The 22080-nt window shown below is 38.0% G+C and overlaps 1 protein-coding gene across 1 annotated transcript; it reads right to left on the bottom strand.

Moving 5' to 3' along the window:
• Nucleotides 1–11052: 11052 nt before the first annotated feature.
• Nucleotides 11053–19049, bottom strand: LOC147868990 (rop guanine nucleotide exchange factor 7-like). The gene is made up of 8 exons (XM_087325566.1): nucleotides 17511–19049; nucleotides 16534–16821; nucleotides 15885–16001; nucleotides 15638–15795; nucleotides 15470–15544; nucleotides 14058–14348; nucleotides 12154–12522; nucleotides 11053–11829 (listed from the first exon to the last, which is right to left on the bottom strand). The coding sequence occupies exons 1-8, from the start codon at nucleotides 17845–17847 to the stop codon at nucleotides 11539–11541; spliced, it is 1926 nt and encodes a 641-aa protein (XP_087181692.1). The 5' UTR covers nucleotides 17848–19049; the 3' UTR covers nucleotides 11053–11538.
• Nucleotides 19050–22080: the final 3031 nt, after the last annotated feature.

Raw genomic sequence — 22080 nt, 5'->3', positions numbered from 1 at the left:
GAAGGCTAGATCACATGTCAATGAGCGTAACATGGTTAACTACATCATGTGCCCAGCTATAACCAAAAAATTAAGACATGTGTCAGGGGATAAAAGTATGGTGAACCCTTATCAAAAACCTCAAAGATTGATCAACCGCATCATAGAGCTCTTCTCGAATCCAGATGATTGGGTCCTAGACTTGTTCTCTGGCACAGGTATAATATATATATTTAATTTCAATCTTGTCGATCAAGTTTAAGATGTTACTTCTTATATATACTTGTTTGTGTTCATGCGACCATTAGGTACAACGACAGCTTGTGCATTGAAGATGTTTGGAAACTGTGTTGCATTGGAGAAGGACCCTGCTCAAGTTAACTTCATCAAAATGAGGATCACAGGAATCTGGGACTGTCCAGATCAAGATCAAGAAGTCGGAGCAAAACACATCAACGAGACAGAGATGTTCCAGATGACTTCACGAGAACCAATGGAACCAATTGATGAAGAAGCGGGGGAGCTGGTGGACCTGGAAGATGTAGCACAGTTTGACCATACATTAGATTCGGGAGAGCTTGGAGATGACACGAATGAAAATAGTCTAGAACAATCAGCGCCAGAGGAGCCTGCTCTGCCTGATTTGCTTATAGATTGATGTAGATGGCGTAATGTAAAAATTGAGGATTTTGAGGCATAATGTTCACCATCACTTCATATTATATTTGTATATGAGAACATCTGTAATTGTTTATCGTTTAATTAAATTCACCTGTTCATAATTTCCCTTTTTAATCATTATTGGAACCGTAGTTTGTATTTACATATAATTGGTCACCATGCTCTTCTTCAGTTTGAGATATTAACATGATATTGTAATTTCTCATTTCCGTTAGCATGACTGTATATGAAAAGGCGAATGTTTTTTATAATAAGAGGTTTTTAGTTACCTACGGTTCAAGTCTACTGGTTCCACATAGTATAAATGAATGTCGTACGTAATTTTTACTCTTACCAATTACATTGTCATGAACTATATGACATTATACAATGAAACTATCGATATACCCGTCCAACAAGTGGGGTACTACTTTATTCCTAAACCCAAAACCACATATTTATAATTACGGTTTATGTAGTTTTACTCTACAATTTGAATATGGATACCAATTTTAGAACTTTATATTGAACCAAGTCTTCAATTGTGCTCCATGATATGCAAATTGACACGAATGTGGACACATATACAATTTAGTAATTGCTAGGTTTTTTTTGTTCTATATTTAACCATCAAGTCGCAAAAGGGGTACGCATGCATCGTATATTTTCGATATCAGGCTAAAATAGGGTACTTTTCTACATCTGGCCAACTATGCCAAAAGAGAATACGACATATTACCTGTTTCAAATGACCTGGTGTTTAACACCAATTACCTTAGATAGCACAATGATGTTAAGATCGTCAACATCACTATTAAGTAACATCATTAGACTAGACCTTTTTAAAACAAGATCATCTTCTGACCTACTCATGGATACAAAACTATTGCGGAGATTATTTACTAGTACATATGTTATGTTTGCATTAAGACCATCACAATCAACTAACTCCTTCATTAATGGATCATTTAATATTCCATAAAGTACTACCTTCTTGTCTTCATTGTTGATGAGTTTGGTCTGAACATTGAAATAGTCTACAACCTTTCTCTCTATGATAGTAATCTCATTACTTCCATTCTCAATGGTATTCAGACCTATATCGAAACAAATACTATCCTTACCTTTAGTGCATGTGGCTTTCGTATGCTTCAACAATTGACGATGTTTCCTTTTTTTCTGTCCAATACTTTGATATCGCTTGTTGTGTCCTGATAGCGGCATCCCTATCCTGATGATCCATGAGGGGTATTGGTAAACACCCTCCTTCCTCTTCCATTTCGCTTGACATATTCATTAGTAAATTTCCACAAAAAAAGACATGTAGCTAGTTACTAAACCACATGCAAAACAGTTATTGACAGGAACGATCCCACCATTGGTAAGTTTATGTTTGTTGCAACGGAGTGAAAGCTACTCAACCACTGTCGGGAACGAGCTAAGATGACTATGGGCAACAACAATACACAAAATTATTCCGCAATACACAGTATTATTATAACACAACAATACACAAGATAATCAACAGACGGAACAATTACTGCAATCCAGGACCGAACAGTAGCGACAACTGAGTGTAGAATGGCGGCAATGGAGGACTGAACTCCGTCAGATCGAACAGTTATTGCAATCTAGGACCGAATAGTGGCGGCGACTGAGTGTAGAATGGTGGCAATGGAGGACTGAACTCCGTTAGATCGAACAACTGTGGCAGATGATGCTTGGAACGCACAGTGGCGGCAACTGAGTGTAGAATGGCGGCAATGGAGGAGTGAACTCTGTCAGATTCAACAGTGGCAGCAATCCATGACCGAATAGTAGCGACAACTGAGTGTAGAATGGCGGAAATGGAGGAGTGAACTCAATAGGAGCGAACAATAGCAGATGATGCTTAGACCGAACAGTGGCGGCAACTGAGTGTAGAATGGCAGCAATGGAGGAGTGGACTCAATAGGGTTTACGAACAGTGGCAGTAATCTAAGCCTGAATAGTCACAAAGTGATGCCCAACGTGATGTGGCAATGGATCATGCATAATGGACCTAGGAATTCGATATATAATTTATGGTGCACATATCCATTGTTGTTGCACGTTTATGTTGCACATTTATGGTGCTCATTTATATAATTACAACATTCTAATGTTTTCATTCATGGTGCAAAAATGACGATTTATCACCGATAGCTTTTTGCATAGCTAATTAGCTATGTCAAGGACATAGCTAATTGTTTCCACTCGCATTCTTTCACCCACACATTAGAAGTGAGTTGAGAAACAAGCTCGATGTTAAGTCCACCATGAGAATTTTTATGGGCTATCGTGATGAAGGTGAAATAGGCTATAGGATTTGGTTACCTCAGTCCAGAAAAATTGTACGTAGCCGGGATATTGTTTTTAATGAAGAAACATTGTTCAAAAATGCTTGTTCCTCTATTGGGAACTCTAAGAGTGTTACATTTCAACAATTACAACCATCCACAAAATCTGAAGATAAACCTCATGATGTTATGCCAAAGGTTGAATACGATGATCGATCGGTTATCCTTGAGCCGGAAGAAGTTGGACAACAAGATGAAGGTACTGAACAACAAAATATAGGTGTTGAACAACATGTTAGACATGGTTTGCAACAACCAGAAAGTGTTGAAACTAATTTTCCTCTAGATTTAGAACCAATCCCAAAAAATATTGATAATTGGGTATGTAGGTCTAATCGTTTAAGGAGGTAGGTATATAGATATGACCTCTCTTTGCATTATATCATGTTGTCAGATGAGAGTGAACCTCTTACTTATAAAGAGGCAATATCATGTGAACTTAGAGTAAGTGGGAGCTTGCCATTCATGGAGAAATAAAATAAATCGTTGTAAGCAAATGATACTTGGGATCTTGTGTCCTTACCTGAAGAAAGGAAAGTTCTTCCAAATAAGTGGGTTTATAAAGTAAAGAAAATCGAAGGGAAACCAAAATGCAAGGAAGGTATTGATTTCCAAGAGGTCTTCTCTCCTTTTGTGAAGATGACCACACTTTATGTGTTATTTGCTCTCACTGCAATGCTTAATCTGGAGTTGTACCAAATGGATGTAAAGACTGATTTTTTGCATGGTAATATTGATGAAGAGATCTACATGAAACAACTTGAGGGTTTTGTAGTCCCTAACAAGGAGCATTTGGTATGCAAACTAAAATGTAGCCTGTATGGCCTAAAATAGGCACCACGACAGTGGTAAAATAAGTTTGATATTTTTAAGCTTTCTCAAGGTTTTGATCGTAGCTATGCAAATCATTGTTTATACACGAGAAAGGATATCAATGACAATCCCATCATAATTGTTCTATATGTGGAAGATATGTTGATAGTTGGGAAAAGAAAGACTAGTCTTGATGCTCTAAAAGATCAACTGAAATCGGTCTTCTATATGAAAGATTCGGGAAATGCAGAGCAAATTTTGGGCATGAGAATCAATAGAAATAGAAAGGACAAATTTATATGTCTAATCCTTGGCAAAGCACATTTGTTACGGGCATGACCATATCGCATGGTAAGTTTTATCGTAGTATTCTATACACGTGGATAAAATGTGAGGGTTAAACAAGAGTGTAAAGAAGTAAAGGATTGCTTTTAATCCTTGGGATTGGGACGACCCATTAGGCCAAGTGTGGACTTGCCTGGGGGCCTTAGATCTAGCTATAAATATGAGGCCTAGCTACCCTCATTTGATACATTATCAACTACGTCGAGACTCTGTCATAATGGTCGTTCAACTCTTGTAGCGAGTGCGCTAGCACCAGGTACGACTCGACGCCATGGCGGTGGTATGGGACGCCGATCGAGGCTCGAGTTTGTCTTAATCCCTTCACTCAGAGGTGGTCAGATGAATCGGCACCCTTCTTACTCTCTCTCCTTTCTTATTTTATATCTATTATATCCTTATCTCATGCTTACTTTAGAACATAACTCTTACATTTGGCCATGTTTCTAATGTTTCGTTTGTTGATTGTTTTCTTTTGATGGATGGCGATCGATCGGTGTGCAGTCGACCTTGATTCAGAAAGGCATTAACAAGCGAACTTCTGTAACTCTTTCTGATTTTTTTTTCTATTCTTTCTTCTCCCAATCTAATCATGTATAGTCAATATGTATTTTTTTTATTGATTCAATGATGTTGTAGTGGTAATAGATTGGTTGTATAAAACGTATACATATGTGTATGAGATCAATACCTCATTTGACATATATTTGATAATATGTGATTCGTGTCGTATGTGTACGACGTTAATACCTCAATTGCGTATTACGTTCACATACATATGTTATGTATGCGTATGAGGTGAATACCTCAATTTCTATATAAATGATATGCGATTGGTGTTGTATGCGTAAGAGGTCAATACCTCAATTGTGTATTACGTTCAGCCTTATTTTTGGATGTTTCGTGTGCTTAGAGGCTATATGCCTCGATCACATGTCTCGATTTCATCATTTGTTGGCTATTTTATGTTATGAGTTTTTTTTACTATACGCATGTGTGGTCACATGTATACATATTTGATCGTATACATGTGATAAACATACATATGTGTATATTAGTTATTACGTGATTTTGTATATCGAACATTGTCCTTTTCGGGGAAAGGATCTTCGTGGCTATCGTAACGTTTTTGTGAGAATGGTGTCGTCACCATCCTTTTTTTCAACAATTTTTTAAATTTTTTCATCCCTGTTGGTCACTTCAATTTCGCTACGCGTTATAACGAAATGAACATAGGCACAATGATTTTGAGAGCATAGATAGGGCTTGACCCACTTCATGTGAGGTTGCTCCTATGACACACGTATCCAACATCCCTCCCTCGTTACATGGATACGAGGCCATCATGAAATCATCATTACAGAAGGCATTCTTAATGACGTAACCATGCGATGGGCCATGTGGGCCTACTACGAAAAGAAGGTTCATTTGGCTTGACCATTAGGTTGCACTTTGGCGTATGCCATCGTAATTATGAGACTTGAGGTTGGTAACGTACCAACATAGTTTTGTAGTAAACGAGGGCTAAAAAACATATATGGGCAAATGTGTTTGCATATCTCTTATACACATAAAATATTAAACATTCACCACGAGCAAAATATTTGGTTAGCTCAAGTATTTAATGCATTTGTTCTTGAGGTCTCGAGGTCAAATATGACCAAGACCATGCAACATTGTTGATACATGTGACTATAACACATGGTTAGATTTTAGGTCTAAGTGCACTTCGAGGTCCTCATAATAGGACTGAAAGAGTTGAAACCCCATGGGTGGGCACAGAGACATAGTTTATTGTTAACATTTTTTCGTGCTTAAACTATTCATGACGCAAACATATATGGTTGAGCCTCAGGAAGCCGCCATGAAAAAATCGATATAGAGATCAGGGTAAGACATTCATTTGTCACCCCCATGGTTTTTAAACACCTTTGTGCTACCATAGTAACCTGATCTTCAACCTCATCTCATACATCTAGAGGGGTATTGACAAGAGATCATGATATCAATTAAAGTTTGCTAATGATATGTTTACATCACGACATAATGTTATGACTATTTGTCTAACCTTATCCTATTTCTTTGCCTGAAATTATCATTCAATGGCTCATAATAATGACTCGATGGCATCCGCACAAGTGCAAGGAATTCAAGGAAATCCTCCTAGGCCAATCCCCATTGAGTCATATGTTTTACAAAGACAAAATTTCCCTAATTCTACCTTGCATGTGATGTCCGAACTTCGGCAATCTCATAGTGCTCTCGAGGCACGTATCATTAGTATATAACATGATACTAATAGACCCGATGAGCATCAAGGTGAACCATCGTTTGTCGTAAAACCATTTACGGGAGAAAAAAAGGAAAGAACCGAAGAAGCAATCTGCATGTGGCTGGGCCGATGGGAGTTTCATTTTGATCTCTATCCCAAGCCAGATAGTACGAAGATTGCATATGTCAATCGAGAACTAGGGGGTGAGGTTGCCGCTTAGTGGTGTGGGCTTCGCACTATGGGGAGATTGCTCGATACTTGGACAAACGTTGTCACAGTTTTCCACGGACAATTTCTACAACCTCCATCTCGAATCAAGGCTGCACAAGCTTTAATGAACCTCTCTAGCCAAAAAAAATCCGTGCTAGAAGACTATGTTCACCATGCTAGAACCCAAATCCAAAAATCAGGTCTAGAAGGGGACAATTGGTTAATAGATTATTTTGTCAATGGCGTCCCTAATTCGGACTATCACTAGATAGTGCATAATAAGGATCCAAAATCCTTTGAAGAAGCTGTTGAAATTGTTCTTCGTTATAAACGCACTTCAAAGAAGGACCATAACAAACCCGAAGCACCCGGGCCTAAGCAATCACAATTTGCTGGGAAACGCAAGACACCCAACGAATTCATGGATCACAGTTATAAACGACAAAATACTTTTTGCGTGTTCTGCAATTTAAAGAAGGGCCATACAAAAGAGCAATGTCGGAAGCTCCAACGTAAAGAGCACGACAACAAAACCAAAGTTGTAGACCATAAAGGTCAGAATTCTAATGTCCTTGAGGTCTATACACATCATCTAAGTAATTGTAAATGTTCTTTCCCTCACTATGTATTGGGACCCAATGATTTACTACGTGCAAACGGGTATATCAATGGATCTCCCGTACAATTCTTATTTGATTCGAGAAGCTCACACAACTTTGTGAATGATCGATTGGTTCAGATATGGGGAATCCAACCCACCATAAGTGACCACACCTATAAGGTGCACTTGGTTGATGGAAGAGTACAATACATCAACGGGGCAATTCATTCATTAGGAAGTTCTATTGATACTTATATAGAGGAAGTAAACTTCCATGTAATGAATCTTTGTACCACTGATGTAATATTGGGTTATCCCTGGTTTTATCATAAAAACTATTCTTTATTTATTGATTGGGTTCACCATTCAATTACTTTTGTACTAGACGATTGTACTGATTTTATTTAATGTGTCAAAAACAATCTCTTTCGATTTTTTACTCTCCATCAATATCCGAGTTGTCTTGTTCTTCTTTATTTTATTGTGTACTTGATCCGAACATTCACGTTTATAATATCGATAATGTCTCGGGTCAATTATCATATTTTGAACAACAACTCGATGAAATCTTAAATGATTTTCGTGATGTTTTTCCGAGTGAACTACCACATTGGTTACCTCCTAAACGTAATATAGACCATCATATAGATATTGTCCTTGATGTTGCACCAATAAGTATACCTCCTTATCGTTTAAGTCGATCCGAAGAGGATGAGGTATCTAGAAGCAACTCAAGGACTATTTACGAATGGGTTATATACGTTATAGTAAATCTCCATGGGGTGCACCTGTTCTCTTGGTAAAAGAGAAAGAGGGCACATGGCGTATGTGTATTAATTACCGACACTTGAATAAAGTGACGATCAAGAATTCATCGGGCTGACGATCTAATTGACCGTCTCTAGGGGGCTCGGTATTTTACGAAACTTGATCTCCGTACAAGCTACCATCAAATTCGTATAAGTGGGGAAGATGTTCCTAAAACAACATTTTGTGTGTGCTATGGCCATTATGAGTTTTTGGTCATTGCTTTCGGTTTGACCAATGCTCTAGCCACATTTCAACAAGAAATGAATGACATTTTCTGAGAACAACTTGGAAAATTTGTAATTATTTTCTTGGATGATATTCTAGTTGATAGTCGTACATTAGAAGAACATGCTAAACATGTACGCTTTGTTTTACAAACATTGCGTGACAAGCAATTCTACACGAAGATCTCAAAATGTGAGTTCTTCAAGAAATCAATTACTTATCTTGGACATCTCATAACCGAATGAGGAGTTGAAATTGATCCTTCTCGCATCGAGAAAGTCAAACTTTGACCCACTCTTCGGAATATTCGAGAAGTTCGATCATCCTTGGTTTTGTTGGGTTTTTGCGAAAATCTCTTCGTAATTACTCCCAACTGACGACATCGTTTACTGATATTCTCAAAGGTCAAACACGTAAGTATACAAAACCTATTGTGTAGAATGTTACACTAGACCTTGCCTTTATGGAACTCAAGGACCTGGTGTGCAAGGCTCCTTCGTTTCTTTTACCAGATCCTTCAAAACCTTTTCAGGTTGAAACCAATGCAAGCGATTATGCTATAGGTGTTGTCTTATATCAAGATGGTAAACCAATAGCAGTCAAGAGTAAAAAACTTGATTCTGCTCAATGTCGATATACCGTTCAAGAAAAGGAATTATTTGCAGTTATTCATGCACTCAAGACATGGTGCCATTTTATGGAAATCGTTTTGTGGTAACTGCGGACCATGAGTCCTTGAAATATTTTTGTGACCAACAAGTCCTTAAAGGCCGTAAGGCACGATGGGCAAATCTCATCCAGGACTTTGATTTTTCCATACGATATCGTAAAGGTTCCATGAACACTGTCACTGATGCATGGAGTCGCATCCGTGAAGTTAACATGCTTAGCTTCACTGAAATAACATCAGATCTTTATGATCACCTTCGAGGAAAGTATCTTGATGATAGTTATTTTGCGAAATAATGGGCAAGAGTTGAGTCTGGAACAGACACCACCACATCCTCGAAGGAATCCTTCTACATTGCTAACAGTCTGCTCTACCGTAATGGGAAGGTTTGTGTCCCAAATTTCCGTGAGGTCAAAAAGAGAATTCTTTTTTAATGCTATGATGCACCCTCAGCAACGCACCCTGGAATACATCGCACACTCGTTCTCATCTCCACTCAATTCTATTGGCCTAAGATAAGTCCTAACATACATAGCTATGTGACTAAATGTCACCAGTGTCAAGTTAACAAAGCCAAGCGACTTAAAGCCACTAGACCTTTACAACCCTTGGAAGTAGAAATTGGTTTTGACGCTCAATGATTTTGATAGCACATTAAGTAATCAGCAAGTATAGGCAAGTGTAAGGAAAAAATAAACAAAGAGAAGCATTGATGGGCTACGATACGTACCATACAAGCTAAAACAACATTGTACACAAAGCAATCCATACTCAAATTAGGTACCAATTTTCTATTCTATGGTTCATAATATTGGGTTTTAGACTAACAACCCTTTAGTCCGTTTTTACACATATTTTGGACAGGTTGCTACCCAACAATTTAACTTTAACAAAATAGATATTGACCAACTAACCAACAATTGTTGCCTACTAGTGCTCCCTCGATGACTATTTATCTTAGCCATTTTACACTTTTGTTTTACACACTATATGACATTCCGACCATGTACACACCCATCGGACAGCAATTAATATAGCAAGCTTGTGAAACAATGGATTTTGTGGACGAGCCAAGGTAGAAATAATGGGTGTGAGGTAAGAAAGGCATGAGTAGTTAATGATCACCAAGATGAGTTCATCACCTATAACCACATCAATTTACTCGCTTCTATTCTCTCTATTTGTAACATAGGCGAAATTCAAATCCTTTAAGAAAGAGAAAATCATAGAAATTAAGACATTCCACATTTCATCAACATAAAATCCATAGCAACTCATTCCACACCTTGTTTTTGTCTGTGTAGTGGAGGTAAATGCCAAATTCTTTTCAAAACATGCTGGCTTTAATAGCAAACTATCAGAACACCAGAACAAGTGCTTAACCAACCCTATACAATTTCACATCTCTCATATCTTTATGAGGCAATTATGCCATCACAAGAGATGTACCCCAAATGAGCAACACCATAAGACCTTACTAAAGAAAACCACAAGCAATCATCCATATGATACATAATTAGCAAAGCCAAGCATAACAAAAGAATTTGAAATGATAAAATTACACACTATCCATATAAATGCTGAAATGATGGTAATCCAACCAGAAGGCATCCTAAAAAAAATAACAAAGACATCTTAATAAGAAGATACATAGAACCTTGAAGTTGACAAAAGAGATATTCAATCAACAGCAAAGGATACTGATTCTTGACGATGAACAATCATAGTTGTTAACACACACACACATTTCTTTTTAACACAAGAACGAATGAAAGAGACATCAACATAAACTTTTGATTGATTTTCAACACTGGTCCTTAAATAAATAAGACACCTAACAAACATATTTATCGGTCCAAAAGAAATTAAATTAAATAGAATGTTACACGATTATGGAGGTAAAACATTAAAAACATACATGACTATAAAAAGATAAACATATTAGATATGCAAGAATTACATGTATATAGAAGAGTTTGGCTTCTCTTCTCTTTCAGCAATTTGATTTCCGTGTGTAATCTGAAACCAATGATTTCCCTCTATATAAAGAACTTAACATTTGGCCAAAAGAGGAAATTAAATGACAGAATGATTGATGCCATAACAGGTATATTTTTTTACTGTGTATGCATATCACTTCATAATAATACATGTGCAGAATCTAGATAAATATATCTGTAGAACAATGTCTCTCAATATAATAAAAAACCACTACCCCTGATGTATAACGTTGGCACACTGTACATAAATAGAAGATCAATTGATCTTTGAGCAAGCTCTCCCAGTCCAAAAAACATCATAGACAATAAATTGTGTTGGAAAAATCTTCGAAGACCCACATGGATGTTTCGACGATCAATATACCTTGACCACCATCGGCAATCACAGTACTTGGAAACAAATTGAAGCAAACAATTGTGTACAATACGACCAGCTTCAGGCCCTTGAGATGAAGATTTACGTTTAAGGAAGTTACACGCTCACTCTTTACCAGTGAATCTAAGTTTGTGTCTTCAGCTACTTCATCAAGTAAACATCATGCAACTCTGGATGGAGTAAGGTATGCATACTACTATTGTCATACTCTATCAAATCCAGAGTGAAATGATGTTCCTCTAGGACTAGTTGAAGGGGTAGAAGATAGAGGTGTGGCCAATGGAGAAGCAAATGGAGTAGTGGAAGATAGAGTTAGTGAATAACCTTTTCTAAAGTACAGATTAATTCGACTTTTGACCAGTGGTAGTGGAGACTTTACACTCCCTTTCACTGTATCATCAACGAATAGAACATCATCAATACGTGCAATAATATTGAAAGCTAGGCTTTCCATTACCCTCGAGTAACTTTCGAGAATAGATTGGCCTACATCCTATAAAAATAAAAAAGTTGAAATACGAGAATCAGTTAGTCAATCTATGAAGTTCCAGATCTCCAACATTTAATGAGAAACATAAAGAAAAGAATGAAATTAGAGAAGCTAAGGATAAAATCAATGAACCATTACTGCAAATGATGAAATCAACGAGCCATGAAAGAAAGAAAAGGATCAGACCACTAATATGAAAATAAGGAATAAAATCAATTAACCACAAAAACATAACATCAAACAATGAAACATGAAAGCAAAGGATAAATCAATGAGGGAAAGCAAAATTGAACCAATGAATCATGAAAGAAAAAGATGAAAGCATACCCTATTAAATTGGATCTTTGTCATGTCAAGTAGTGATTGTCGTAAGCCTGGAAACTTTTGTTTTAGGCATAAAAGAAGACTTTCTGCTCTTCTTACCAGAATCTCTCTCCTCTTTGTATCCATACCATTATTGTCCTTCGCAATGACCCATGAGTGCTTACCAGTCAAATCTGTGTGTTTTGTGTACTTTCTAGATTTCCTGAGTGGTCTTCTACATTGCCATACATGAATGGCAGCCTCAATTCTATTAGCGATTTCAACTGCATTATGCTCTGTTGATAAGTCAAGAGAATGTAGAGTGGCTTCTGCAGAGAAACTCTCTCCAATCATGTGTCTGTAAATCGTGTCCCCAAGACTGCTCTTCGCATTCTTCAAAAACAAAGAATAGTATCCATTGATTAATATAAACATCCATTTTCAGACTAGAAACATTACGTACTTGAATGAATTACAGGTGCATGGTTACAATGCATCTATTTTTCTTTACAAAAGTTCGTTAAACGTACTACATAGCATAGTTGTAGTATATACAATGCTACTACATTATCATATTATCTAATAGCATATATTGATATCAACATAATAGTACATTTGACATCAAATCAAAAAAGAGACATATTGATACATTCAGGAAAAATTTCTAAACTTTAACATCCTCAGTTATTGAACTAACAGCTGGAAATGCTACATACAATGCTGCAACAAAGCATCTGCCAAGAGCAAAAAGATGCAGCTAGGGAGGTGAAGTCAAAATTGCTCCATACAGCATCATTACCCTGTCCAGAAGCCATGCGTCAAACAGGAATTGTTCAAAGAAAGACAAGTTTGGAGCCATCTAGATGCATAGGCATGTAGAAAACTGGAAGAACTGATCCTAAAGAGCATGAGGAACCAGTCACGATTGAGAATGGAAAAAACCCGTCAGGACTAATAGATAAGCCCATGGAAATATGCATGTCTTTTTGTGCACTCATGCATTCCCAAAGTCATCATAATTAGAGCTGGGAAATAAGGCTAAACCCACCATCATTCAATGCTGTTTTCTTTAGCTTTTAATGTAATGCATAACAGCATGCAGCCCAATACACACCAACCCCATCACACATCTTGTCATGTTGATTGGGTTCAGAAATAGTAAGCAACCTTTTCGAGATGGATAGGAAGGTGAAACAAAGTCTATGGAGATCAACATATAAGTAGAGGAGCATCCAACAGGTGATAAAAGTGCCCCTCGTGGCATGCACTCTAAAAATGATTCATAGCATATAATGTCACGAGGATTGGTGCTTTTCATACACAATTTAGTCCTGTGTTAGAGAGTGTGCGTGAGATTTCTCATGGAGGGTTAGAGACTGAGACAGGATTTGTGCAGGCAATATGGCAGCCAGTTTGCTAAGCAAATTACCAAACAAACAAAGCCACCACCTCTGACTAGTGAGCTGCTTTTGTCCGTTCAACCCCAAATTTGGAACCCTAAACTCTAAATTTTTGTCCACAATTTAGCCCTGTGTGAGCGACTGGGTGAGATATCTCATAGGCTTATAGACTGAGACATGATTTGTGCAGGCAACATTGCAGCCACGTTGCTAAGCCTCAATTCCCAACCAAACAAAGTCAGTACCTCTGACTGATGACCTGTTCTTGTCAGTTCCACCCCAAAAGTTGGAACACGTACATTCAGACAAATTGTTGGAACTAAATATCCTAAATATAAATGTCTAGAATGCTTTCAAATCCTCACATTGATTTGATTGATATGTTTCGTGCAACACTGAAAAAAACGCACAACAAAGAATATAATTTACCACACAGAATATAAATTTCAAATACACATATTGCCTTTCACAGACCTTACAATTTATTTTTAACTAGTCTTGGAAAAACCAACATAATTAAGCTAGTACCTTGGGTAATGCTTCCCAATAGGCATCTGGAACTTGCATCTCAGATAGCACTTGGCTATTGATTTCCATTGCTGCCTTAAGAATCTGATTTATGCATTCACGCTGATGTTGTAAGTTTTTTCTTCCTGCATCTGATAGACCAGTTGAAGCAACCTTAGGAGTAGGTAGCCACCACTTTCCTTCCTCCCTCTGAGTGACAAGAACATAACTGTTTTGTCCATTATCATCAGTAGCATTCACCCCTTGTTCTACATACCAGAACTCTGTGTCTCTACAGCTGTCAAGGAACTCCTACAATCGGTGCAAAAATGTAAGTATATTTTATGAAAGATATTCAACATGGCACAAGCGGCATCAACATTGGTTCATTCACTACAAATAAATCTTTCTATCTGAGTGGGGGCATCTTCTCTTTGTCTCCGCATGTTGGACTAATGTTGAACATAATGCCACCAACTTGGGCCACTTGAACATCTACTCCTTGCATGGTCCACTTCGGTTTAAGAGGTGGTTGGCAATAGTTTGTTGTGTCTACCACAAGCAGAAATGCCCTGAGATTGGCTATAGACTGTACAGGAGGTGTAATATTTTAAGATTGGCAATGAGGGAAAGCCCCCTTCCCTCTTGTTGAATTCAGGGTCTTGACTTATCAACGAAAAGACGGGCTCAGAGTAGTACTTCAAGGGAAAGTGCAATCCCACTTGTAGCATTTCATGTATTATTTCATTGCATGCCCCACTCCCCTAGAGATATTCATGTGAAATTAGAATTATAAAATAAGGTGCGGACACTTATCATAACCACCAAGCTAAATAGCAGTGTAATTTTAGATCTTGATCACCATGATCCAAGAAAAATATCAGTAAGGATTAGATTATTCCAAGCACAGATTATCGTGGACCAAGACAGATACCAACCGAGGAGCACTATGCTCACAATCCTATGTACAATACCATATATGTTATACCCCTATATCCAAAGAATATTTCTCCGATTATATATTTTGGACAGCCTATGATACTCTCTGACCAGTCATCCAAGTCTATCAGTGTTGATTGTGAAGTGCAAGCTGGAAATCTAAATATACCATTGCAAATATACATGAATTTGTGTGAATTAGTAGAATTTGCTGAGATTAAATGCAGTCCCATTTTTAAAGTGATGCATATTATGACCTTCCTCTTGCCCGAAAACACATTGTACTTCATCTTCTGGATATTGACAATGATATCCATCTCCCAAAGGAAATATTTAAGACATGAAATCCTGCATGCACTATTCATTTCCGAACTTATGTAGAGAGAGAAAGAAGGATTTATTGATGTTCATCATCTCATATAGGCCAAGATGCCCCATGAGACCCAACAAGAGATTACTAAACAAAGAGAAACAGATGATGAAAGAATGTATACCAAAAGCATCATGTCTAGTTTGCGCAGAGCTGGAAGATTCGTTTGCACATCGGGACGAGGCTTTGTAACCATTACCTACAGTACATAACCAAGTTTAGATATATAAATAATTTCAAGAACACAGTTAACAACCAGGATTCATGGTGGAGTAGAGAGGAAAAATGATACCTCAAAGCTGTTGTTTCCATCAGCAAACTTTTGCCATGAAGGTACAAGTTCTACAATATGGTCAGACACACAAATTAGCCATTCAAGTTCCCGTCTCCACATAGCCTTTTTTTCACTTGGAAGAGGTTCAAGCCTCCATAGTTCACCGAAAATTGAGGCTACAAAAAGTGAAACCAGCAAGCTACTAAGCATATGGTTGTTATATAATCAGACCAATCAAGAGAATTAGCAAAGCAAAATTCTCTACCAGATAAATTTGTTATAGCATTAGATATTGCTAGAGCTGTGCAAACACCCTTCGTTCCACCTGACATGTCTTCACCGAGAAGTAGTTTAGCAAATCTGTCCTTCATCATATCTATTTCTGTCACCACAAAATGTTTCCATCCATCAGTAACATAGTTCGCAAAACATCAGTTATACAAAGCAAACATCAGTATAGAGAATCAAAAAATACAGCAATAAGATAAAAACATAGACAATTTTTTCACCATTCACATGATGCATAATAAAGATGATAAAATAACGAAGACTGCACCCAATTCTTTGGCATTTCACAAAAACTCCATTTCCTGGAGACAATTTCTTAACGGATTCTGGACTCCACAAAATATAAAACAATAGTTTCCCACAGAAAATAGTCCAAAATCGCAATGTATGATTTCCATGTACTCAGCTTTGGAAAAACGACCCACACTACACAGGATAAAACTTCAGACAGGTTTAATACAGAGCAAAATCAGAAACTCAAGGTAGCATTTGTTGTGTTCACACGCACCACCTTGATTAGGAATCAATAATAAGTTTAGACTATAGAGATCTGTCCATTTCTAAACCCAAGGTTAATGTAATAAATTTCATTAGTGTGATGATAATCCTAAGAGCATTGAGCATACCCAGAAATTCGAGCTCCTTTTTTTCTCCTTTCTCCTCGATCTTTGACATAGAAATATCTGCTTTTCTAAGAGAGGGAGACGGTGATCCATCGTTGTGGCTTTGTGCATCTTGCGACTCGGTGTGTTCGGATGAAGAATCTCTTAAACTCTCACTACGAGCATCTGGGGGGGAACCATCAGTGACTATGCCAGGGTTTCGCCAGTTCGTCTTGTTACCTTTTGTTCCAAAGAAAGTGTCCACTCTAGCAACAGAACTCACATGAGTCTCTCTCATTCTGTTCTCAAGACCTGGCATAGGATGTGAGCATAGATGATGACATCTACAGATGAGGTTATATACATAAAGCCATGAAGAACAGCATTCCAAATGCATGAAAGAGAAAGGCAGCAGATATGAGAAGAAGCATACACATAAAAGTAGAGGAAGTTAGGAGACATGAAGGCTGTCGTTCCAAATTCATGTGAGAGACAACAGCAAGACATACACATACCACGAGAGGAGAAACATAGAGCATAACAAATACTACATGAGTTGAGTAAGGGGCTCCAATTTCTTAATGCATGTAAGAGAGAAAGGCAAGATACATCTATCCATACCACAGATGAAAAGGCATATAGATGAGATCGTTAAGGCCTGAGCAACTTCACGTCCAGTTTGCAACTGAATGTTAGAGAGAAAGCTGATTATATTCATGTGCATAACGCAAGAAAAGAAACATACGCAGATGCCTACAATGAGGTTATACAACAAGTGACAAGGAATACGCCATTAACTTGGATGAGGTTGTAAGACATAACCAATGCCACTTCCAAGTTGTCTGAGCGAGAGAAAGAGAAAGATCGCGATATGTATGCACATACAGGAGAATGATATAAACAATTACCTTAGATGAGGTTATAGGGCATGCAGAATTATCAATCCAGATGCACTTAAGAGAGAGAGAAACAAGATGAAATGCACGTATATATATACATACCACAGGAGGGGAAACATCTGACAGAATCAGATTTGACTCTTCCATGGCCATAGCTCAACAAGCCACGGCTGAAGGAACGATGAAGGAAAGGAATCACGGCAACAGTAGGATCAGGAAGTTTTCTTGTTCTCAAGCTAGGATTCTTTCTTCTCGGAAAGCTTTTCTGTCCACAAGTTAGGGTTTTGAAAGCTTGGAAAGTCCAAAAACTCAGAGATGGAACATGAGCTTTTTTGCATCTGATAACCTGTAAGCATTTCTTGTAGTCGTCTTCTTCTTCTTCTTCTTCGTTTGCCTCTTCTCCTTCTCCTTCTTCTCCTTCTTCAGGGCTTGCATCCATAAGCTGAGATTATAATGTCAATAACATGACCTCCCTCTGTCTTTACCACTGAAACTTAGTCGATCAAGATGTCCTCCCTCAAAAAAATGCAGAAGAAAAAACTTTCATCGACTTCTAAATGCAGGAAAGATAAAATTTTGGAGATATATATCGTATAACGTGTTTCTTCAGTGTTGATTTCTCTTACAGAACTAATTGATGAACCATAACGTTTTCTCAGAAAATCCAATAAATCAGCAAGGAAGACAAAGGATTCTGAAGGTAGTAACTTACAAAAGCGTAATGCTTCGATACAGCTCGCAAAGCATTAGCTTCTCTGATTAAGTGCTCTCCGGAAAGCAAGAAAGTGTTTCCTTAGAAAGCAAGAAGAGTGAAAGCTTCCCTGCTTTTAGCGAGAAAATCCAAGATTTGGCAGATATAGGTTGCCATGCTTAAATGTTTCAATCCGTATTTTCTCAGAGAAGCTTTGATCAGATCGATGTTCTCGCAGAAGAATGATTTCTCAGAGAGCATGAAAATTTCGTTGGATTCTCTGAGAAGCTCTTGTGACACGTCAGAGAAAGCAAAACTGGTCACACAGAAAAAACCAACAAACTTAAACCTTCCCTCTGGCAAGAAAGACGAATATCTTCCACGACAATAGCTTATAACAGCCTAATTCTTCGGTATAACTTGGAAAGCAGTATCTTCTCTAATTAGCATACAAAGGCAGACCAGAAATTTCAGAAAACTGTCCTCAGACAACAAACATATCTTCTGCGCTTGCAGGAAAGCCAGCCGATGTAGACAGCTTAATGGATATTGCGCTGAGAATGATTTGACAGTCTTTCTCGATTATCTGAGCCGAGAACTGAAGAAGCTAATTTGCAGAAAGAAAGAACCAAGATTTCTACTCAGTAAGAATGAATAAGATTGATGGTCTATTTATTTTGCAGAAAAAAATTAAGATATATAAGATTGCAAGTAGCTCAACATAGTGCTGCTAACAAAAGAAGAAACGAATATATTCTCTGAGAAATCTTCTCCTTTGAATGTGTAGCAGAGTTAAACTGCAGATCAAATCAAATTTGTGTTTCTATCTTGCAACGAAAGGGATAGGTTGAATGATAATAAGATTTACAGCTAAGTTTGTATGATTTTGATGAATCTTCTCTCCAGAACATCAAATCAATGGCTTCTCTCTTCGTCTTATCTGAGCAGAGGAACTTCCAGAACAAAACGTTCGCTTCTCAAAACAGAGTGTGGAAAAATGCGTGAAAGATGGATGGGTCTTCGTCGTGACCATCAGTTAATAACTTCTTCTCTTCTTTGAGCGGGCAGAACTTGGAGAAGAAACAAACAAACAAAGCGTTGTTTTTTCAGAAAGAACAAGAACCATGAACCCAAACGCTTTGTTCCTTCCTTTAGCAGAAAAATGTATGAATCTGATGGATCTTCTAGATGGCCTTTATTTAATGCCCCCTCTGATCTTCTGATCCGACTTGTTTTGTTTTGCTTTTACCTGAGCAGAGCGCACACTGTAGAGTCTAGACCAGAGAAAACTGCGCAGACAACAAAACCGAAATGATGAGGGGAAACGCAGAGATCAATACATACATACTATTATTAGCATTCACTTCATCACTTCAATTCAGGGTACAGATTAAGAGAGATAATCCATCATAATCATAATCATCAGGGAAGGAGAGAGAGAGAGAGAGAGAGAGAGAGAGAGAGCCAGAGGAATTGGGGCGGGTGGGGATGGGGGGGGTGAATAAGAATAAGAACAGAAAGAAAAGAATAAATATGAGTAAAAATACGAGAATGTAACAGAGAATGCAGGTCTGTCAAAAGTGAGTGAGCGAGAGTAAGTACATACATACATACATACAATACCTGCTAAAGAAAAAAGAGCTGAATAATAAATCAATGAAAGAAAAGGGGAGGAAGGGAAAGAAATAATGAAAAGCTTTCTTAAGTTCTTTCTAATCAAATCAGACTTGAATGAATATGCAGGTGAGAGGTGGGAGGGGAGGGGGAATTGAAGTGAGTGAGGGGCATTGATCGGACGGGCAGACAGATCAGTGATTCAGTAAGTACATAGTAGTATGCAGTAGTTATTACTAGTAGTAGTAGTAGTAGCAGTAGTATGTAGTTACTAGTAGTAGTAGTAGCAGGTGCAGCAGCTATGGCGATGGTGATGGCGATGGCGATGGCGATGGTGCTCCTTAATGAAGGCGTAGCAGCAGTAGCAGTAGTAATAGTATGTACTATGATGTATGTATGTATGTATGTATGTATTGTATCTGTATGTATGTATGTATGTATTGTTTCATCATGTATATGTGTGTGTGTGTGTATGTATGTATTGTATGTATTGTATGTATGTATAGATAAGAGAGGGGGAGGAGGAGGAGGAATAAAGAAAAGAAAAGATTGTAACGAAGTTGTGTAATAAAAACTCTCTTCGTGTAAATGAATGAGTGAATGAATGATATTGTGGAGAGAGATAAAGATATGAGAGAGAGAGAGAGTGTGTGTGTGTGTGTGTGTGTGTGTGTTAACACCACCAACAAACTGTGGTTTAACGCCCTGGCCCCTAGGGTAGCGTTGGTTTCTTCGGGCTCTCTCCAAGTTCATATGATCCCTTTACTAGGGCTCAAGTTGGCCGTCGGGATTCTGACACATGCGCTATATGCGACAAGAAAAAAAAAAAAGCTAACGTTGATGCCCCCATCGTTGTTCCAATGGGTGTCGGAAGTGCCTAAGCTTTCAAATATGTCTTAATATATAGTGTGTGATGTGTGTGCCTCCATGACGTCGGATCTAAATCTCTTCTGGTCCTCAAATCGCGTGACACGATGCAAATGGTCCAAAACCCTTTCACATCACGCAAGGTTGGGGGGGGGGGGGGGAGTATCTATCTACCTCATATTATAATTGCCTACATTGGTTGTGGAAACATGATGTTCCTTTGACTCTATGTCCCTCTCACATTCTTGGCATGGTCTACTATCACTAGTCACTTTCTCTCTCGCTTTTCACATTCTTTGTCTGAAAGGTATTGCAAAGATTAAGGCTTCAACACCCATCCTCCTATTTCTACTATGATGATCTCATGCCCCATTAATGAGTTTGCTATGTCATACATGTGCTTTTTCCATGTGCTCCCGACCATGGTAGTACTCTTTGTGGGGGGATGAGTTCTTCTACGCATACTTGTCCATGTGCATGGTAGGGTCCTTGTATCATATACTAGTGTGTACGTGACAAAGCAGAGTTTGCATATATGATAGTGTCCTTTCTCCCTACACAAGAATATAGATGACAAATAGAGAGAGAGAGAGAGAATAATAAATGATTGCATAGGTCCACAAGAGACATAAGATGAGGTTTAGTTGCCCGACACCCATCCTATCACTTGGGGAAGATCAAACTTTTTTTCTTATTCATTGACGGTGTTAACCTAGAAGTTAACCCCCACTAACAATATGAGAGGTAGAGAGAGGAACAAGAGAGACCTCTCTCTAAACGTAAGTCTCTAGATGGTTGTAGTATGGTACCTTTCCAAGGCAAATATCGAGATAGTGGAAGAGAGAGGTGGATCTAATACATGTGGTAAAGTTGCACTTGAATGTAAACAAATGATAGAGAGATTCATTGTGAGCTTATGTTTATGCGGATGAGAATGGTGCCTTTCCAAGGTGAGAATTAGAGTGTGATTGTGATGAGATATCATAGTGAGATTTTAATGTCCTCTTAACAACATGAACTTGTGTAAGATAGAGAGGGGGAGGGAAAGACACACAAACAACCTCCCCATCTCTCTATCTCTCATAATGAACTTATCTAAAAGCACGAGGCCTTTGCCATGGCAGATATATTAAGGGCATGAGATGTTGGGGAAGAAAATATTCATTCTAAAGATACCCCATGTAAATACAAAGTCTGATTTGGTAGCCAACCCATGACTTATAGAAAAGATTCAAGACAATAACGTAAAAGGTAGTTGGTGTGAGAAGTAACTAACACTTCACACACAATATGTGACATATAACATCCCAAACATCCAAAAGAAATTTAATTGCTAACTTAGAAATACTCTAGAGAAAAATGAAAAAGAAGTTGGAATCCACGACTCAAAAATCTAACATGGTGATGGCACACACAACGTGTTCGTGTTGGCATACTTGAAAATACTAGTCAATTTTGGTTGGAAAATTTCAAGTCTAGACTCATTGAGTACACCCATGA

This window comes from Azolla caroliniana, unplaced genomic scaffold (assembly GCF_043228905.1).
Source record: "Azolla caroliniana isolate FFs.n. ecotype wild unplaced genomic scaffold, voAzoCaro1.0.p SCAF_1, whole genome shotgun sequence".
In the NCBI taxonomy this organism is placed as follows: Eukaryota; Viridiplantae; Streptophyta; class Polypodiopsida; order Salviniales; family Salviniaceae; genus Azolla; species Azolla caroliniana.
This window is presented reverse-complemented; position numbering and strand designations above follow the sequence as displayed.